The sequence below is a fragment of the Xiphophorus couchianus genome, chromosome 24 (genome assembly GCF_001444195.1).
Source record: "Xiphophorus couchianus chromosome 24, X_couchianus-1.0, whole genome shotgun sequence".
Taxonomy (NCBI): domain Eukaryota; kingdom Metazoa; phylum Chordata; class Actinopteri; order Cyprinodontiformes; family Poeciliidae; genus Xiphophorus; species Xiphophorus couchianus.
This window is the reverse complement of record NC_040251.1, coordinates 19344101-19361612: the sequence shown is the minus strand read 5'-3', so window position 1 is coordinate 19361612 and position 17512 is coordinate 19344101. Positions and strand designations below refer to the sequence as shown.

At 46.4% G+C, this 17512-nt stretch overlaps 1 protein-coding gene and 1 long non-coding RNA gene across 3 annotated transcripts in view; one reads left to right on the top strand and one right to left on the bottom strand.

The window, feature by feature from the left end:
- LOC114140508 (zinc finger protein GLI2-like) overlaps positions 1-17512 on the top strand; it is a 49684-nt gene that overhangs the window by 17452 nt on the left and 14720 nt on the right. For both annotated transcript variants that reach the window (XM_028010463.1, XM_028010462.1), the window contains exons 3-5: positions 9596-9701; positions 14414-14616; positions 14985-15167. In XM_028010463.1, coding sequence (XP_027866264.1) covers positions 9596-9701; positions 14414-14616; positions 14985-15167 — 492 coding nt within the window. The remainder of the gene's footprint in view (positions 1-9595; positions 9702-14413; positions 14617-14984; positions 15168-17512) is intronic.
- LOC114140697 (uncharacterized) overlaps positions 1-17512 on the bottom strand; it is a 38404-nt gene that overhangs the window by 19568 nt on the left and 1324 nt on the right. The gene's annotated exons all lie outside the window — the stretch shown is intronic.

The window sequence follows — 17512 nt, the reverse complement described above, 5'->3', positions numbered from 1 at the left end:
ATCAGCAGAGCAGGAGTTTAAATCAGCAGATCTACCAACCACTGTGTTTATAATGCAGCCGAGACAGAAAGCGAGAAAACAGAAGAATAAGTTTGGTTTTTAAATATTCTTCAGTGTTTTTCTGTGTCATTTTCCTGTTTTCTTTGGTAAACTGCCGTAAGTGAAGAACAGCTGCATCTCCAGGTTTGGTTTTGTGGTTCTGGATGCTAAAGGACAGAATCGCCTTTTTGCCCTCCAGCGTTTTGAGCACAAAACATCTGGATGTAAACAATAACATGCAACGTGTCTATATGAACTCCAGATCCGTTCTGGATCCGTGCCGGTAACAGTGACCTCTGCCCAGGTCCGTTTGCGGTCCGGTCCAGGTGTTTGGTATCTCAGCAGGTTGGGGAGAAACTTTGCTGTTTTCATTCTCAGTTCAGATCTTCGGTTGGTTTTTGTGTTTGCTGTTGTTAGAAAACTCAGAATCCAGTTTGGACCCATAATGACATTGTAGCGCCCCCTGGGGGAACCTGGTCCTGGTCAGGTACCCCTGCGCTCTCCGAGGCGGCCCCGTTATGGGCCCCTGCAGCCGGCCATATGGGAGCCAATCACGGCGGATAATGGGCTCTCTGCAGCGCTTTGTAAACATTTAGCTTGATGACTTTCCAAGATGGCCTCATCCTGGTTCATCTGACGCTGCGCTCCACATCAGAGGCTCTAAGTGAAACCAGAAGGCTGCTCTATTTCTGGATCAGACGTTTCTGCTGCTTGTTAGCCGTTTTCAGGCCTGAGTCATTAGAGCAGCGGCACAAACACGGCCTACATATTTCACATGAATCAACAAACAAACATGAAACCTGAACTGGAAACCAGTCCAGAACCGAACGCAGAGGCTTCAGGATGAAGATTGGAAGCAGATTCAGCTTATTATAGTTAAAACAAAATAACAGAAACTCAAACATTTTCTTTCAGCGAATCACAAAAAAACAGTAATTAATATGGATTAATATGGAAACTGGAACTAACTGGAACTACAGCGTTTATGAAATTATAGATATAATTGTTTTTCTGTTTATGGACGTATAACTGAATAAATATTTCTGTTGAAATCAACAAATATTATCACAATACTTTGTGAATTCTGCAATGAAAAACAGACTAACTAATAAAAACTAAACAATATTTTACTAATAATAAGCAATAACTAGTCCCAGTAAAGTGCAGTTTAACCCTTGTTGCTGGTTGTTGTTGCTGGTTCCTGTTGCTGGTTGCTGTTGCTGGTTGTTGTTGCTGGTTCCTGTTGCTGGTTGCAGCAGCAGAGCGTTGCTCCGTTGTCTCTTAACAACATTAAAGTTTGCCTGAACTCCATCCAAAAACAACATTCCTGGAGATTTACGGCCCCGAGCTGGAGAGCGATAAAAACATGATTCTCAGGATTAGGCCACAACTCTTCCTCCTCCTCCTCCTCCTCAGTGTTTTTCCTGCAGACAGTTGTGGGACTGACTGGACTGAACCCGGGTCCAGATTAAAGCGCCCACATTCACAGGTGAACCGGAGCGCCGGGGCGTTGCTAGGGGCGACGGCGTCCATCAGGAGGTTAAACGGCGGAGTGTGAGGGAAAACAGAGGCGAGTGTCGCAGTGTGTGTTGGTTTAACTTGTGACCCGCTGAGCAAACAGAGGAGCTGCTGGGTAAACGCTGCGCCGCTCACAACTAAACTCACCGCAACCACAAGCTGAACAGGGTGAAAAATATCTGATGAAATGTTATTTTTGTAAAGTTTCTACACTCTTTCTTTTAGGAGAGAATCAGTAAATATCAGTGAATTAAAATATACGATTAAATGCAGTTACTGTTTGCAGCTTAGTGACGTAAATCACTTTTTGTTAAATATATGGAGAAGAATCTCATGTCAAATAGGAATGATTTTCTAGAACAATATTCAGTCAGTAACACGTCTATTATCTACTATCACAACAATACTACAAAATCCTGTCATTTAATTTAAACCCATATCACCCACTGCTGGCATAACCAGTAACTTTATCATTACCAGTTTGTTAGAGGCGATAAAACGCTGTGGTGTTTCTGTCCGTCTGACAATCTGCTCCAGTTTACAAACTCAAACTGGGTTTAAATATTCTGATCTTAGTGTAGAATAATCTAATCCATGTCTGTAGAGTCTGGGAGTCGTAGGTTTTAAAGAAGAGCAAGATAAATATCAACCTTTCATTTGGTACAGAAAACATCTAATAAAGAGGGCGACCAACTTAGGTATGCTAGTTACTAGCCAAACAATGCTAACTATAGCATATGTAATGCTAATGCTAGCATATACAATGTTAACTAGCAGCTAGCCTCTCCAATGCTAATGCTAACCAGCAGAGGAAGAAGGTAATCCAATGTGTGACCAGCGTTGGGTTCTGGCCTCTTCACAGCTAACGCTAGCTGGTACTCTCGGTTAGCGGTGCCTGTCATTAATCTGGATGAACGTTGCTTCCTGTGCTAATGACGTAGCTTCCTGTGCTAATGACGTAGCTTCCTGTATTAATGACGTTGCTTCCTGTGCTAATGACGTAGCTTCCTGTGTTAATGATGTAGCTTCCTGTGCTAATAACATAGCTTCCTGTGCTAATGACATAGCTTCCTGTGCTAATGACATAGCTTCCTGTGTTAATGACGTAGCTTCCTGTGTTAATGATGTAGCTTCCTGTGCTAATAACATAGCTTCCTGTGTTAATGACGTAGCTTCCTGTGTTAATGACGTAGCTTCCTGTGCTAATAACATAGCTTCCTGTGTTAATGACGTAGCCTCTGCTAGGTGCCTGATAATCTGAATTTTGGCACTAAAATGATTCCAAACAAACAATCCAGATGTAAAAGAGAAGAATCAAAATGTGAAGCGTCATTTATTCCCCGTCTCTACGTTACATTCATAAGCTAAGCTAGTCTCCAGGAGCTAGCATAGCAGTCTGAATGCCAGCAGATCAAACTGGTATGTCTCTGAACGGGTGAGAACTGATCCATCATGGATTCACGTGTTCTGTTTAAAACGTTCATCATATTTTCTACATTTATAGATCTAAATGTACTCAAAGGCTTTTCTTCGCTAGCTGAGCAGGATGGGGGGAACCAGCCGTAGTTTGGGTTTCTACGTCCTGCTGTGTGAGGTAAAGGTTGGCGGACGGCTGATTCCTTCGTAACGAGTTTTGGTTCAGATTCCAGGCTTTGGTGATGCCTTCAGGGCCCGTCGGTCCCTTCTGTTGGCTGAAGCTGCAGCCTGGTGACGCTCTGCACAGCTGCTGCCTGAGAGCCTCCCTACAAAGTTACAGTGAAATTAGAAGAGGCACGCTAATTGCCTTGTAAGTATTGCAGAAAGCAGCTGGAGATTAGCAATAACAGCTAATTAGCTGGCCTACAGTGGAAATCAAAGCTGAGGCGTGACGATAAACACAGTCTGCAGTTTGTCTGCCGTAATAAACCCAACAAAGCTCCAGGTTGTCACATTCTGGGTTTTAAGAGCTCCGGTCTGAGCAGCGCCGCAGCAGCTGCTAAACTCTGCAGCCGGACGCCGTCCAAGGCTCAGGGAGGAATATTCTCCTCATAAACGCTGAAGGGAGCGTTTCCCCATCAGAGCGGCGCTGCAGCCAGCACAGCCTCCTTACAGAACCTCAGTTACAGGTCTGTATCTGAAGGGTCATGGAAATTTACCATAAATCCAGAAATCCTCACATTGTTTCACACAAATGCATAATTGTGAGTTTGCTGCAAATTTTAACTCCCACCTGCAGGGGGCAGCATTCGATTTATTCCACTCAGCCTGACAGAACAAGAATCACATTTACAGTCATATTACAAATATTACAGTCATAAAATACTCAAAACTATGAGATCAAACAGACTTAAAATTAAAATAAAAACTAATCAATAATCATCAATATTGATACTGAGAAATGTATCACGAGAAACGATATGATAAAAACCCACTTTTAACCAATAAATGAAAAATATATATGGATTAAACAGAATTAGTTTTTAATTGATTTCTGGTTTATTTTAAACGTCATTTATTTTGAAAGTCATTAAAATATATTAATATGTTCAGAAATGAGCTAAATTGTTTCTTTCTGTCGTTGAAGAAAATGACAGATTTTTGTCAGATTCTCATTTGAATGAAAAGAATAAATCCTGCTGTTTAGTTTGGAGCTGATTTAAACCAGTTGGTGTGTTTTCCTGAGCTGTGTGTGTGTGTGTGTGCGTGGGTGTGTGTGTGTGTGTGTGTGTGTGTCCAGCCGTGCGGAGGTCTCGTCCTCCTCGTTCAGACGCAGTAACAGTCGTCTCCTGATCTATTCTCGGCTCCGTTCTGGGAGGAAACTGGGTCTCTGCTTCCCGCCTGCCGTCCCAGTAGCCCTCCTGGTGGGGGCGCCGGCGGGTGATATGGATGTTAGCCGGGAGCCCCAGGAGCGGCGCTTTAATTCACCGCATGTTAATTATCGCTCAGCTCCTCTCTCCTTCATCACAGGGAGGATAATAAAGCTCAGCTTTAAGGAAATCACTTAATCTGGACAAACCTGGAGTTAAGCAGGGCGATTAGCAGACGGACCATAAATCAGCTGGATTAACCCGACACCATCAGTCTGGGAACCTCCGGTCTGCTAAGGAGCTACGCTACGCTAACACCTGATCAGGACAAAACCTGAAGAAACCGTCTGAACCACACGCAGCGCCACCAGCTGGATGGAAGAGGAGACGCATTAAAGAGACACGTTACATGAAAATCACTTTTTACATGTTTCTGTTCCTCCAAATACAGTCAATTAAAACTAAATAAATAAATACTGACATAAACAGTAATTAATGGGAATACTCTCCCCGTTACCTAGCAACCCAAGCAGAACTCCAGCTGTACAATGGCTGCTGGAAAAGAAATGCGTCTTGTTGACTTTCCATCCAGAAACAGCTTGTTGCATTCTGGTTGGTTGTGCAGCAGGCTCTACTTTTGCTTCTCTGAGACGTTTGGTTGTTTAATCTGTTTGCAGACATTCTGTGTAAATGCTGAGTTGTGGGCGTGGCCAGCAGCTGATCTGGATTTAAAGTGACAGAGACCCTGTAACAGCTCAGTGCTGATCAGACTGAAGAGTCTGGAATGATTTTATTAAAAACGTGATGAATGTGTTCATGGAGCATAGCGGGATCAGATCCACCTGTCAGGGGCCCAGCTGGAGGCCCCGGAGCCCCGCTGAGCCCCGGAGCCTCTCAGTTTCTGGCTGGGAGCCACTTTGAGAGTTCAGGGCCACAGCCAGGTTCTCCAGCCAACATCTCTGGACTCCGGCCTCCCAGTCCGAGTCAGACAGAACGGATCAGCGGTGAGAACACGCCGTTACAGTCAGCGGTCAACTGGAAGGGCAGAACTGCCCCAAGAAATGATGGGACAAAATGGCTGACAGATTTGGACCCAGATCAAAGCCCTGACCTCCCAGGATGAACTCCAGTCCTGTAAACTGGAACCAGTCCCACCAGTACAGGCTCACAGGGAGAACTTCCTGCTGCTGGCGACCATCAGATCACTGAGGGGGCGGGGCAACGCCGCGCTGCGCCGCGCTCAGGTGAGCCAACTCTCCGGAGCGCTCGCCTTTTGTTCCTTGCCCGGCGCCAGAACAATGCAGCTGTCTGGATGATGGAATAAGGCAGCAGGAAGCCGAACCGGACCGGACCGGACCAGCTGGGACGGAGCCGGCTGCTCCTCTGCAGCTCGTTTGTTTCAGTCTGAAGCTCTGAGCTCCAACAGAAAACTTCAACTTTCCATCTTAACTAGCAGAATGAGAAAAACCTGGAGAAACTTTTCCTCCACCAGCAGGGGGCCCCCAAGAGCACCAAGCTGGCATGAGAAAACATATTTATACTGAAGAAGACAAAATAAATGCTGTTACACGTTCTAGAATATTTCTATAGTTTCTACATCACAGGTTAATATGTGAGGGTCCAAAGTGCAGCTCAGGGGCCTTTTGTGATGGATTCAGATCCTGATCCAGTTTCAGCAGCTGAACGTTCATTTCTGGACTAAACGAATCAAACTGTTGGTTTGTTCTGCAGCTTCCAGCCCCTTAATTAAAAAACAAACAGCCTTTGGATGAGCTAAAGGAATCTTCTGGTGTTTATTTCCTCTCTTGTTCTCAGAGCGTATTTAGCACAATGAGCTCCTCTTTGACCCTCAACCCTCTTCGCCCCGACTGCCATGACTGGAGCATTAAGTCAAGCTTCCCTTTGCTTTCAATGGGCCTTTAGCTGCTGCTGCTGCAAGCGCGGCGAGGCCAGCCGGCCGGCCGGGTGGTTACTGAGGACGTTCTGGAGGAACCAAGCCTCAGAATCTCTCTGGGAATCAGAATCCTTGGAACGTTTTCATCCTTCAGCCAAACTGGACCAGTTCATCGTTGGTGCAAACATTTGGTTTCTTTCTGGTTTCTTGAAGTTCTCTGCAGGATTTTATGAGAACTCGACGTGTTTCCACTCCAACCAGAGATGGACTGGATAACTCCTGGTTCGTTTCTCATGGACTGGTTGGATGTTGCTGTCTGGTCATCCTCAGCTTTCCAACCAATGAGGTTTATTATCAAAGCTAACAAGCTACTGCTAACGTGACTATGGTCCAAAGAAGTGTCACAGGACTCGTCCAGCAGAGCTTCCCTGAACTCTGACCCGATCAGACCGGGTCAGAACATTGACCAGTCATCAGAAATGCACCTAGAACTCCTGGGGCTGAAGTAAAGCCTGACCTTTGACCTCAGTAGGAGCAGGTTGTGTGTTTTACAGGTCGAGGCCGAGACGCAGCAGAGCTGCCAGCTGCTGCTGTTTCCTCATCCAGGAGAGTTAAACATTTAATCTGGAGAGGAACCAGTTCATTTGGATCCAACTGAACCAGGACCGGTTCTCTGATGGGAATTTAGTAGAAAACCTATTAAAAAAACTACGAAACCAAACAAAGAAAATGATGAAGGTCTGATATTTTCCATCTGGATTCCTCAAGGCTGTGTTAGCCTAGCCTAGCTAATAGTAGCGGAGGCTAAGCTACCACAGGGATCACTTATTAATAATCACAAAATAAACGTGAAGCCTGTAACAAAATGAATGTTCTGCTCTGTGTGGGAAATGTTTGGGAGTTTTTTTGGTGTTAAATCTTGACATTGTTGTGAGTTGCTATGGTAACAAGTGTGTGTAGCGTAGCCGACACAGAGGGTTTAGAGTTATTCTAACGGTTTTTCTGTTATTTTCCCTTCGCTGCGGCGCTCTGCATCATTTAACAGGTTGTTTTACCGCAGCAGAAGGAAAGGAATCGTGTTTTAGCCTCCAGCGTTGAGCGTTCCTCATGTAAACAGTAACATGCAACGAGTTTATAGAGAATCCACCTGATCGCAGCACAAAAACCTTTTACCCAAAACTTTTAAAATGGTCCTTTTTCCATTCAGTGAATTAGTTTAAATAATTTCAGTTTGTGTTTCTGTGATTCATGTAAACGCGGTTAGCGACGCCACCAGGACTCCTGTCCTCCATCGAGCGCCGCGTGGCCCAGACGTGAGACGCCGCCGGGTCGTCATGACGACGTGCAGTCAGTCCCCGCAGGCCGAACGGAAGCACAGCGAGGGATTCCTGCTCTCCGTCAGCCTGTCAGGCCCTGGAATGCTGACTCACTCCGGTCTGGGGCCCCGCGGTGACCCAGGGGGCCCCCGTGGGCCCGGGCCCCTCGCCGGATAATGATCCGTGGCCCTGACCCCTCAGGTCACCCTGACAGATTCCCGCAGGAGAGAATGTGAGAGACACCGGAGGAATTTTAATCCAGACCAGGAATCAGATGGTTCTCCTCCGAGATGAGACGCAGCAGGTTCTGATTAACTGGACCGGGACGCCACCCTGGATGGCTTCCAGATTAAAAACCTGAGAAAAATGTTAACGAGAAACACGACTCCATAAAGTCCATTAGAGCCCCGAACGCTGCGTTTATGTGACGGTAAAAGAAAGACGGCAGAGAGGCTAATTAGTTCTGATGTTCAGGAAAATCTTCCCAGATCCCAGAGGAAAAATAAAAACGATTCACACAACGCTCGTAAAACCCGCCGAGTTAGAAACAGGAATGCACCTTTAATGACACCCAGAGCTTCATGCTTCTTTGATACGTCTGAAACTAAAACCTCAGATCACACAAAGTTTGTTTTGATCTGGAGGCATGGTAGGTAGTGGCAGCATGGTGACCAGACAGGTGCAGGTCTGAGCAGCTTCCAGGTTCAGGTGGGGGACTGGTTCCAGTGGGAAGTGGTTTGTTCCACCATCATGAACATAACGGAGCAGAAACACATTTTTCTCTTCAGTCACCTGATGTGTTACTACTGACGGAAACGACAAAGAACACGACAGGAAGTGGATGTTTGTGGTTTACATGAACTGATAGTCTCTCAGTTCATAAAAAGTTCTGTTTCATTCCAACACGTTGAATCCAGAACTCTACTGTAAAATGGCCGACTGCAGTTTCCCAAGTGGGCGGGGCTTGTTGCTCCAACGCCCATATAAGGACATTCTCGTAGATCCATAAATTTTAAATTCAAATGAAAGTTTTTTTGTTTTTTTTACCCCTCCAGGGGTATTTTGTGGCTCTAGTGCCCCTTATATGACAGCAGGCTGACAGGAAACGGGGAAGGAGAGGGGGGAAGACATGCGGCAAACATCGTCGGGTCCGGGAGCCGAACCCGCGACGGCCGCGTCGAGGACTCAAGGCCTCCAAATACGGGTCACGCTAACCGCTACGCCACCATGGCACGCCCCTAAATTAAAGTTTAACACTGGAACTGGAAGATATTTTAAATATCTAAAATAATTGATTAATTGCAGCAGGCCTGATTGGCTGATAGACGATGAATATATATCTACTGTAACTGTTTAGATCTGTGATTTTAATGACTCAAATGTTTAATGTGTTGTTAGTGTTTTTGTCCTCATTTGTACTGGAGATGCTGCTGCTGCTGTCTGGTTGACTTTAACCCTCCTGATTCCAGTCCTGTTCTCGTCGTACAGACAGGAAGTTTTGAGGCTTTGCTTAGCAACCAGGCCTGGTCTTTGGGTTTGACTCTGAGGGTCTTGTAGAGTCCAGATGAAATCCTGCTGATCATGCTGACCGTTCAGGCCTGCGGGGGGAAGTGAAGACGTCTGATGGGAGCAGCAGAGTGTTTGTCGCTCGGTGTGTAAACATGCAGTCAGTGCGGAGGGCTGTGTGTGTTTTCAGTCTGTTTGGAGAGAGCGGCAGAAGAAAGCTTTTCCCAGAGCTGTCAGGGCCGGTTTGAGTCTGGCTTCACACGCTCCATCATCCTGTCTAGTTCAAAGCTCTGCTAGCTGCAGGTCTTTGTCAAAAGCCTGGTTGGAGATCTTTTATGTCCAAGATGTAGGATTTCTTAGCACGACTTTGATTATTTATTTATCCCACTTCTCTCGTGTGATAGTGCCAATATTTTACACGAAAGTGCTCAGCTTGCTCTGAAATTCATGTTGCTTTATTGTAGGCCTTTTGCTTTGAAATTTCTTGTTTCAAGTCTCTCAGTTCTCGGCTCTGTTTCTCCCGTTTGTCCTTCCAGCGCCGCAGCACCTCTTCCCCACCTTCCACACGCCGATCCCCATCAACATCCGCCATCATGAGGGCCGGTACCACTACGAGCCGCACGCGCTGCACGCCATGCACAGGTAAACCGCCGCTCCTCTCTGCAGCACCCAGCTTGTTTTTGCTCTGTGAAGACGCTGATTGGAGCTGAGCGTTTGCCAACTCCACTATCAAAAGCTGACGACACACGCTGACTTCCAAAGTGAATAAGCAATGCCGGTTCTGGATTCCTCCGGTTTGTGATACCAGAGCCGCTCAAACGCCGCGGCGCTTTGAGGAGTTTAGCTGCAAGGATCCAAATCTGACACTCAGTTTAAGAAATCGCTTCTGGTTTGGTGATCACGGAGCCGCAGGAAGTTTTCCGGACAACAAACGAGTCGCTGCTCCTCTTCTGAACTGATGGCTGGAAAAGGATTTACACCTTCACAGATTTATTCTGTTCCTGGTTGTTTTGGTCAAATCAGTAAAAAGACACTTTAATAAACAACCAGCCCTGCGACAGACTGGCGACCTGTCCAGGGTGTACCCCGCCTCCCGCCCGGAATGTAGCTGGAGATGGGCACCAGCAACCCTCCCGACCCCATTAGGGACAAGGGTGAACAGAAAATGGATGGATGGATGGATAAACAACCAAACCACAAAAGGTACCAAGGATTTCTGCTCAAGTTTCTAGAGCAAATATTTTAACACTTAAAATAAGACAAAACTAATTTATAAGGAACTTTTCAGTGAGAAACAGCAGCTTTATCAGAGTCAATAATTCCTTAATATTCATGATAAATTAGTAATTCCCCTGCAGATTATTTCACTAATAAATGTTTAGTAATAATCTGCCAGAGCAAATAGTAATTTATCATCAATATTAAATAATTATTGACTCTAAACTAGCTGCTACTTTTGTTGGAAAGTTCCCTATAAGTTAGTTTTAGGATGTTGTGTTTCTGCAGTGCAGCTGGTTCAGAGGTCAGAGGTCAAACTAAACTCTCATAGCTGCAGCGATGGTCAGACTCGACGCGCCGCCGCCGCCTCGTCATGTTCATTAATCGCTCGTTTGGAGCTAATCTGCGCGGCGCAGGCTCTGGCAGCCGCAGGCTAACGCCATAATTAAACTCCCAGAGGTCAGAGGTCACGGCTCAGGCTGCATGTTGCAGGCGACACATCCAGTGATTCTCTCAGCAGCTTCCCTTGGCTCTGGGTTTACGAGCCAACGTTAACGGCTCTGCGCAGCGGCACACTCTCAGCTCTTACTTTATCACCGGAGAAAAACTGGAGCCAAGACAAAAAAGTCAATAGACGGCAGCGAGTGGAGCTCTTACATTTAAATTCACAGATTTGATGGTGATGCATACTTCGCGCCTGGCGGCAGCAGGGCCATTCATCACGCCGGCTGAGGAAGAGGAGGGCGGGGGGCTGTCTGCGGACTTGGCCACCTTGATTAATGTGATTTGATCTTGACAGTGGACCCCTAATTCATCAAGACCTTGATCTGGCTGTCGCTCCCCCTGCCGGTGCCAAATTCACCTAATTACAGCAACATTGCACAGCAAATTAAGTGCGGTGTCATTTGTCGCCGGGCGCGGCGCTTTATTATGGGCTGGCGGCGGCGTGTCAGAGGTCCGCTCCCTGATTGTCTAACATGACACCCCGGCGCCGTCCGCTTTGTCACTGTTTGCATATACTGTAATGAGAGGCTGCTGGTTCTGTCAGGCCTGTCAGAACGCGCAGCCAGGGGGCGCCACTTTGTTTCTGTGACAGGAAGCAGAGAAACCTGGAGGGAACCGGCCTGATCGATCAATCAATCGATCAATCAATCAATCAATCAATCAGTCAATCAATACCTGCATCCAGATAGACACCTCATCAGTATCAATAGTTAGCTGATAGAGTTTTCCATACAAAGTTCTCATGTCATGTCACACTTTGAGGAACTTTGCAACTGGCAGCCATCTTGGTAGACAGTTGCTATGACGACAATAAACAAGCCACAAGCTTAGAGCTAGCGCTCGCCTCGTTTTTAAAAGAACATTACAACTATTAATAAATGTCAGTTCTCTGTGTAATACTACGATCTGTATCAGTAATATTTACTGCCAAACTAGGAAAGTTAGCTTAGCTAATGTAGCTTTTATCTGCTAGCTAACACGGACATGTAGCCTGTGTGTTAGTTACTGCATGTACTCACTCTTAAAAATAAGAAACAACGTAGTGAAGTGAAAACTGGACAGACATGAGTCATTCACCTGAGGATGATTGACAGCACTAAGCCCCTCCTCCTGCCTCTGATTGGTTGTTTTTGATGGGGTAAGGGTCAGGGGTTAGGGTTAGGGTAAGGTTAGGCTTGGTGACAGTTTCAATAGAAACCTCTAGTCACACACTGCAGCGTTCAGGTTTTAATTGTGACAGGATGAAGCTCCTCGTCATAAATCCAGAGCAGAGAAAAAGTTTCTGGTTCCACTGAACCAGGCTGAGTCGGGTTTGTTTGTCGGTATCTGGGTCAGAACTGCAGACCTGCGCTGGGAGTTCAGTCGGCTGCATCCTGGACGCGACATTCATCTAAATCAGAGCTCTGCCCGACCGGCACCAGAGACGGGCCGAGACGGGAGGCGGTGTCGCCCCGCAATTCATCTCCAGTGTCAACAAACAGAAATACTCAGAGTGAGCCGGGCCGGTACCACCAGGGACGGTTTTATTTAACATGGAGACTGCAGAACAGAACCAGGAACAGAACCAGCTACAAGACCAGGAACAGAACCAGGAACAGAAACAAAACCAGGTCCAGAAACAAAACCAGGTCCAGAACCAGCTACAGAACCAGGACCAGAACCAGGAACAGAAACAGAACCACGACCAGAACCACCTACAGAACCAGGAACAAAAACAGAACCAGGAACAGAACCAGCTACAGAACCAGGTCCAGAACCAGCTACAGAACCAGGAACAGAAACAGAACCAGGACCAGGACCAGAACCACCTACAGAACCAGAAACAGAAACGACCAGAACCACCTACAAAACCAGGAACAAAAACAGAACCAGGAACAGAACCAGCTACAGAACCAGGAACAGAAACAGAACCAGGACCAGAACCACCTACAGAACCAGGAACAGAACCAGCTACAGAACCAGGTCCAGAACCAGCTACAGAACCAGGAACAGAAACAGGTCCAGAACCAGCTACAGAACCAGGACCAGAACCAGGAACAGAACCAGCTACAGAACCAGGAACAGAAACAGAACCAGGACCGGGACCAGAACCACCTACAGAACCAGAAACAGAACCAGGAACAGAACCAGCTACAGAACCAGAAACAGAACCAGGACCAGAACCAGGAACAGAACCAGCTACAGAACTAGGTCCAGAACCAGCTACAGAACCAGAAACAGAACCAGGAACAGACCCAGCTACAGAACCAGGAACAGAAACAGAACCAGGAACAGAACCAGCTACAGAACCACGAACAGAAACAGAACCACGAACAGAACCAGCTACAGAACCAGGTCCAGAACCAGCTACAGAACCAGGAACAGAAACAGAACCAGGACTAGAACCAGGAACAGAACCAGCTACAGAACCAGGACCAGAACCAGCCTCTCCAGCCTGTGCTGAAGGAAATCCAGACTCCCGTTAGCGGCTGCTGTGGGGTCGTCTGGACCCGGTGGGACCCGGTGGCACCGGCAGCGCCGCGCCTCACTGAGCTCATTTAAACCTCAATCATGAGGATTAAAATGTTTTACAGACTCCGGCGTCACGTCATGAGTTGATTCACACAAAACAATCCGGGTTTCCATGGGTCACCAGAACCAGGAAAAGATAAAAGTACAGAACATGTTTTGCTGTTTTTTTGTTTTAGATGAACCGACCCGCTTTGTTCACTTCTGATACCGAAACCTGAGGGTTAGCATCACAGCACAAAGTGTAGAGTTAGACTGAACAGATCCGTGCCTACGGGGCGGGAACATCGTCACTGGTACCGGATACAGATATTGATATCAGATCGGATCATTCTGGTTATTGATATCAGATCGGTTCATTCTGTTGCAGACTGAGGCAGAGCGTCTAGTTTCCTGGAAACGTGTTGAATCAAAGTGTCTGGTTTTTCAGGACATTTCTTCGCCTGTGGCCAAATATGGTAAAGAAGGTTTTCATTCTGGTTGGTGATGAAGATGATTTTTACTACATCTGTTAGTAAAAACAGATTAAGAGAATTTTTCCACCTTTTGCCTCAAAACGTTCCAGATTGAGGTTCATCCTATAAACTCAGACAGACTCACTGTCAGTTTGAGGTTTCAATCCCATCATGCAGTAACCATGAGCAAAACGAAGTGGTTTCCTGGATTGAGAGGCTTCAGGCCGTCACACGGCGAGCGCATCAGTGATTCCCGCCTGCAGACGGAGGGCTGCTTCGGGATGGTTTGGTTGGTGGACCTCCACCTGCTGGGCGGAGGAAACGTTGCCTCATCCGCCAGGCGCCGTCCTGCATGATTCAGGACGTTCATTTTTAATCTGCTGCTGATGAAAGACGGCAGACATTCGTTCAACTCAAAGACAATTTGTTCATGAAATCAGGCCGGCGGGTCTGGATCCGCCCACACAAATATTTACAACGTTTTCTCATTATAATCACAAAAACTGTTTTATTTTTTAATGAAAGGAGCAGAGCAGTCAGATCTCTGCAGTTCTGTGAAGAAATGAACTGATCAGATATTGATATCTGTATTGATATTCAAACCATTGATCCATTGGTTTATTTTTCTCAGTTTCTGTGTTTTTTCAGTCTGACTGGTTCTGTTTCCAGCCCTGCAGGTCTGACCGGCAGCCCCGTCATCTCTGACATCTCCCTGATCCGCCTGTCGCCCGGCGCCATGGCGACCAGCGAGTCGCCGTTCAGCCCGCCTCACCCGTACGTGTCGCCCCACATGGAGCACTACCTGCGCCAGGTGCACGGCAGCCCCACCCTGTCCATGATCTCAGCCGCCAGAGGCCTCAGCCCAGCAGACCGTGAGTCAGACCAGTCAGACCAGTACGAGCTCACGCAGGTTCACCAGTTCAGCTTACTGGTAACCAGTCAGAAAGTGAAGGAGTTGGAGCGACGGGAGCTGATTGGCTGAGGACTGTTAGCTCCTGTGCTAGCGCTAAAACGCCTGAGTGCTTTTAGATTTTTACATTTAAAAATTAATCACTTCTGTTTAAGTTTTCTGTACTTTTACAACTTATATTCTTTAATACACATAAAAATGAATTTTCCAGGTTATTCCAGGCTTTTTTCCAGGCTGCTCCAGGTTATTAATGACTGTTAAAAGCTTTTCCAGGTGTTTCCAGGCTCTCTGCCTGTCTGTGACGCTGCCCCTCCCTGTCTTGTTTCTCAGTGGCTCATGAGCATCTGAAGGAGCGCGGCCTGTTCGGCCTTCCTCCTCCTCCTCCTCCTCCTCCCCCGGGGGCCGGCGCGGCGGAGTACTACCACCTGATGGCCAACCACCGCAGCCCCTACGGCGAGCTGCTGCTGCCGGGGCCCGGGGCCCCGCTGGCCGACTACCTCTCTCCTGTTGACGGTGGGTTGATGGACGCTGCTCTGCGTTTGTCTGTAAACACGGCGCGGCGGCGGCGCGGCGCCTTAAAAGGCCGCAGACGTCCGGCGCTGATGAAGTCCAGATCGTTTCCTCTGAGACAAAGAACAGCTTCCAGATGAAGCTTCCAGCCGCACTCCGGAGATCAGACAGCAAACCGGAGCACCGGCGTTCCCAGAGACCGGATCACAACAGGTTTACTGGCGCTGAGAGCAGAACCACAACGGCAAACAGGAAGTTTTTACTAAATATAAACGAGTTTGGAATGCTGCAAACTTGATTTTAAAAAATCTCAGAAATGTTTGAGTTTCAAAAGTCAAAAATATTCAACTTTTGAAAGTTTCTTTAGCTTATTTTATTTTGTTGTTCATATTTATTCTCTTATGTTTGTTAGGTTTTTATTTTTGTCTATAATGTTTATTTTGTAAACAGTAATTGGTGAATAAATTAAAAATTTTCTAGCAAATTTGCAACTTTTAAAACTCAGAAATTTTAAAAGATTTTCAAAGAAAAAAATTAAAAATTTTTCTAAAAATATTTTAACTTGTTAAACTTAGAAATCTCCACTTTTTCTAGGAGATTTGCCTTTTTTTCTATCTACAACAGTCCTGATATGCTCTCATACATCCCAGCAGATGGCAGCTTTCAGCTTGTCATGGTGATTCTAACCTTTGACTAGGCCACTTCCCAATAGGTAGAGAAACTTATCATGCTATAAGCGTTTCATATCAGTGATAAAGGAGCATATTAGAAGTAAGAATGTCTTTCTAGAGCTGCGTTTGTTTGTGGAGTCATGATGATAGAAATAATAGTTATTTTTACCATTTTCACAACATTACCTCAAAATATCGAGATATTGCTCAACCCTAGTGGCTGAGACTTTTCAGAGCTTTTCTGATACGTCAGGTTTTCCAGCAACATGTCAACTTTGTCATCAACATTCCTCTGAAGGTCAACATCAGGAAACATCTGCAGGTTTGTTAGGAAGGGGACCTAAAATGGCTCCCTGAGGAACTCCAGATTAAATTCACTGAGAACATGAGAAGTTATCAGTAAAACGCGACGCTTAGGTCCTTTAGAGGTTAAATTAACCAGAACATTGAATCTCCTACATTCCCTTTTTAAAGTCAGGCGGTAAAGAGTTCAGATTTATCTAAGAAATTATAAATATTTACGGGTTTCCCACCAAAGTCAAGTGTTTTTCTTTCTTTCAAATGCAGACGTTCACGTGTTTCTCCAGAGAAAGTTCAAGTAGAGAGTCAGACAAGGAACAGAAGGAATGAACTTCCTGTTTCCACTAAAACAAAAACACGTCCATGAGTCTGAGTCTCTCCGTCCGCCGTCCCGATGGCGGCGCTGATGAATGACGACAGACGAGTGGGGATCCAGCCCTCCCATTGGTCCATTCATCAGTGGAAGTGGGACATTAATAAACTTCTCCCCAGAGGTGAGGAGTGAATGCGGCCGCCTGCTGCGGATGGACAACACCTGATCTGTACCTGCACCAGGCCTCCGCCGCCTCCAGCTGCCTAAATGAACCATTAGAGTCCCACGACGACGCGCCGCCGTAATGAAGCTGAGAGTCCCTGGAGACGACGTCCTCGTCTCTGTTTGGTTCCATCATCAGTTAAACTCCGTGTGATGAAGACGCCCTCCTCCTCATCAACGCTGCCAAGCAGGCGACATGTTGCAGGTTTCCATGGATACGACCTCAGAGAATCCATCAGGACGGCGTTTAGCAAAAATGTGTTTGATTCCAGTTACTGAACAATCATCACCTGAAAAGGAGGATGTTTCCAAACGGCATCATAATTTCCAGAAAGCACCTGTCTGACAGCAGGAAGCAGGCTGAAGAGGCCCGTCTAAAGAAAAGTCTCAGGATGGTTCCAGAACCGCCTGTAGGGCTTTGGATCAGAATTCATCGAATTGCTCCAGTTCCTCCATTACTAAAGTTCCTTTTTAAGTTTTACTAGCTAGCGCACCGCGCTGCGGCAGGATGATTATTTGTGTTACGCAACTTTCACTTCCACCGATGAGTTGTTGACGAATGCTAAGTGGTATTAGCATGGCACATCCATTTTTCACGTTCAGTCCGGCGTGATGGATGAAAGGTCACGACCTCTTCTGTCTGCTTTATTATCTTATTAAAGTGAATATAATTTCAGAGTTTGGAGATGGATTCACCCTAAGTTCTCCATTTATGCAGGAAAATCTTCTAAAGTGGCTGAACTGAAGACAGAGGATTAAAGTTCTACTTCCTGTACTCCTTCAGATGAAGTTCAGGATGCCTTGAAGCTCCAAAGTCACCAGAAAGTCGCTGTTTTTGGATG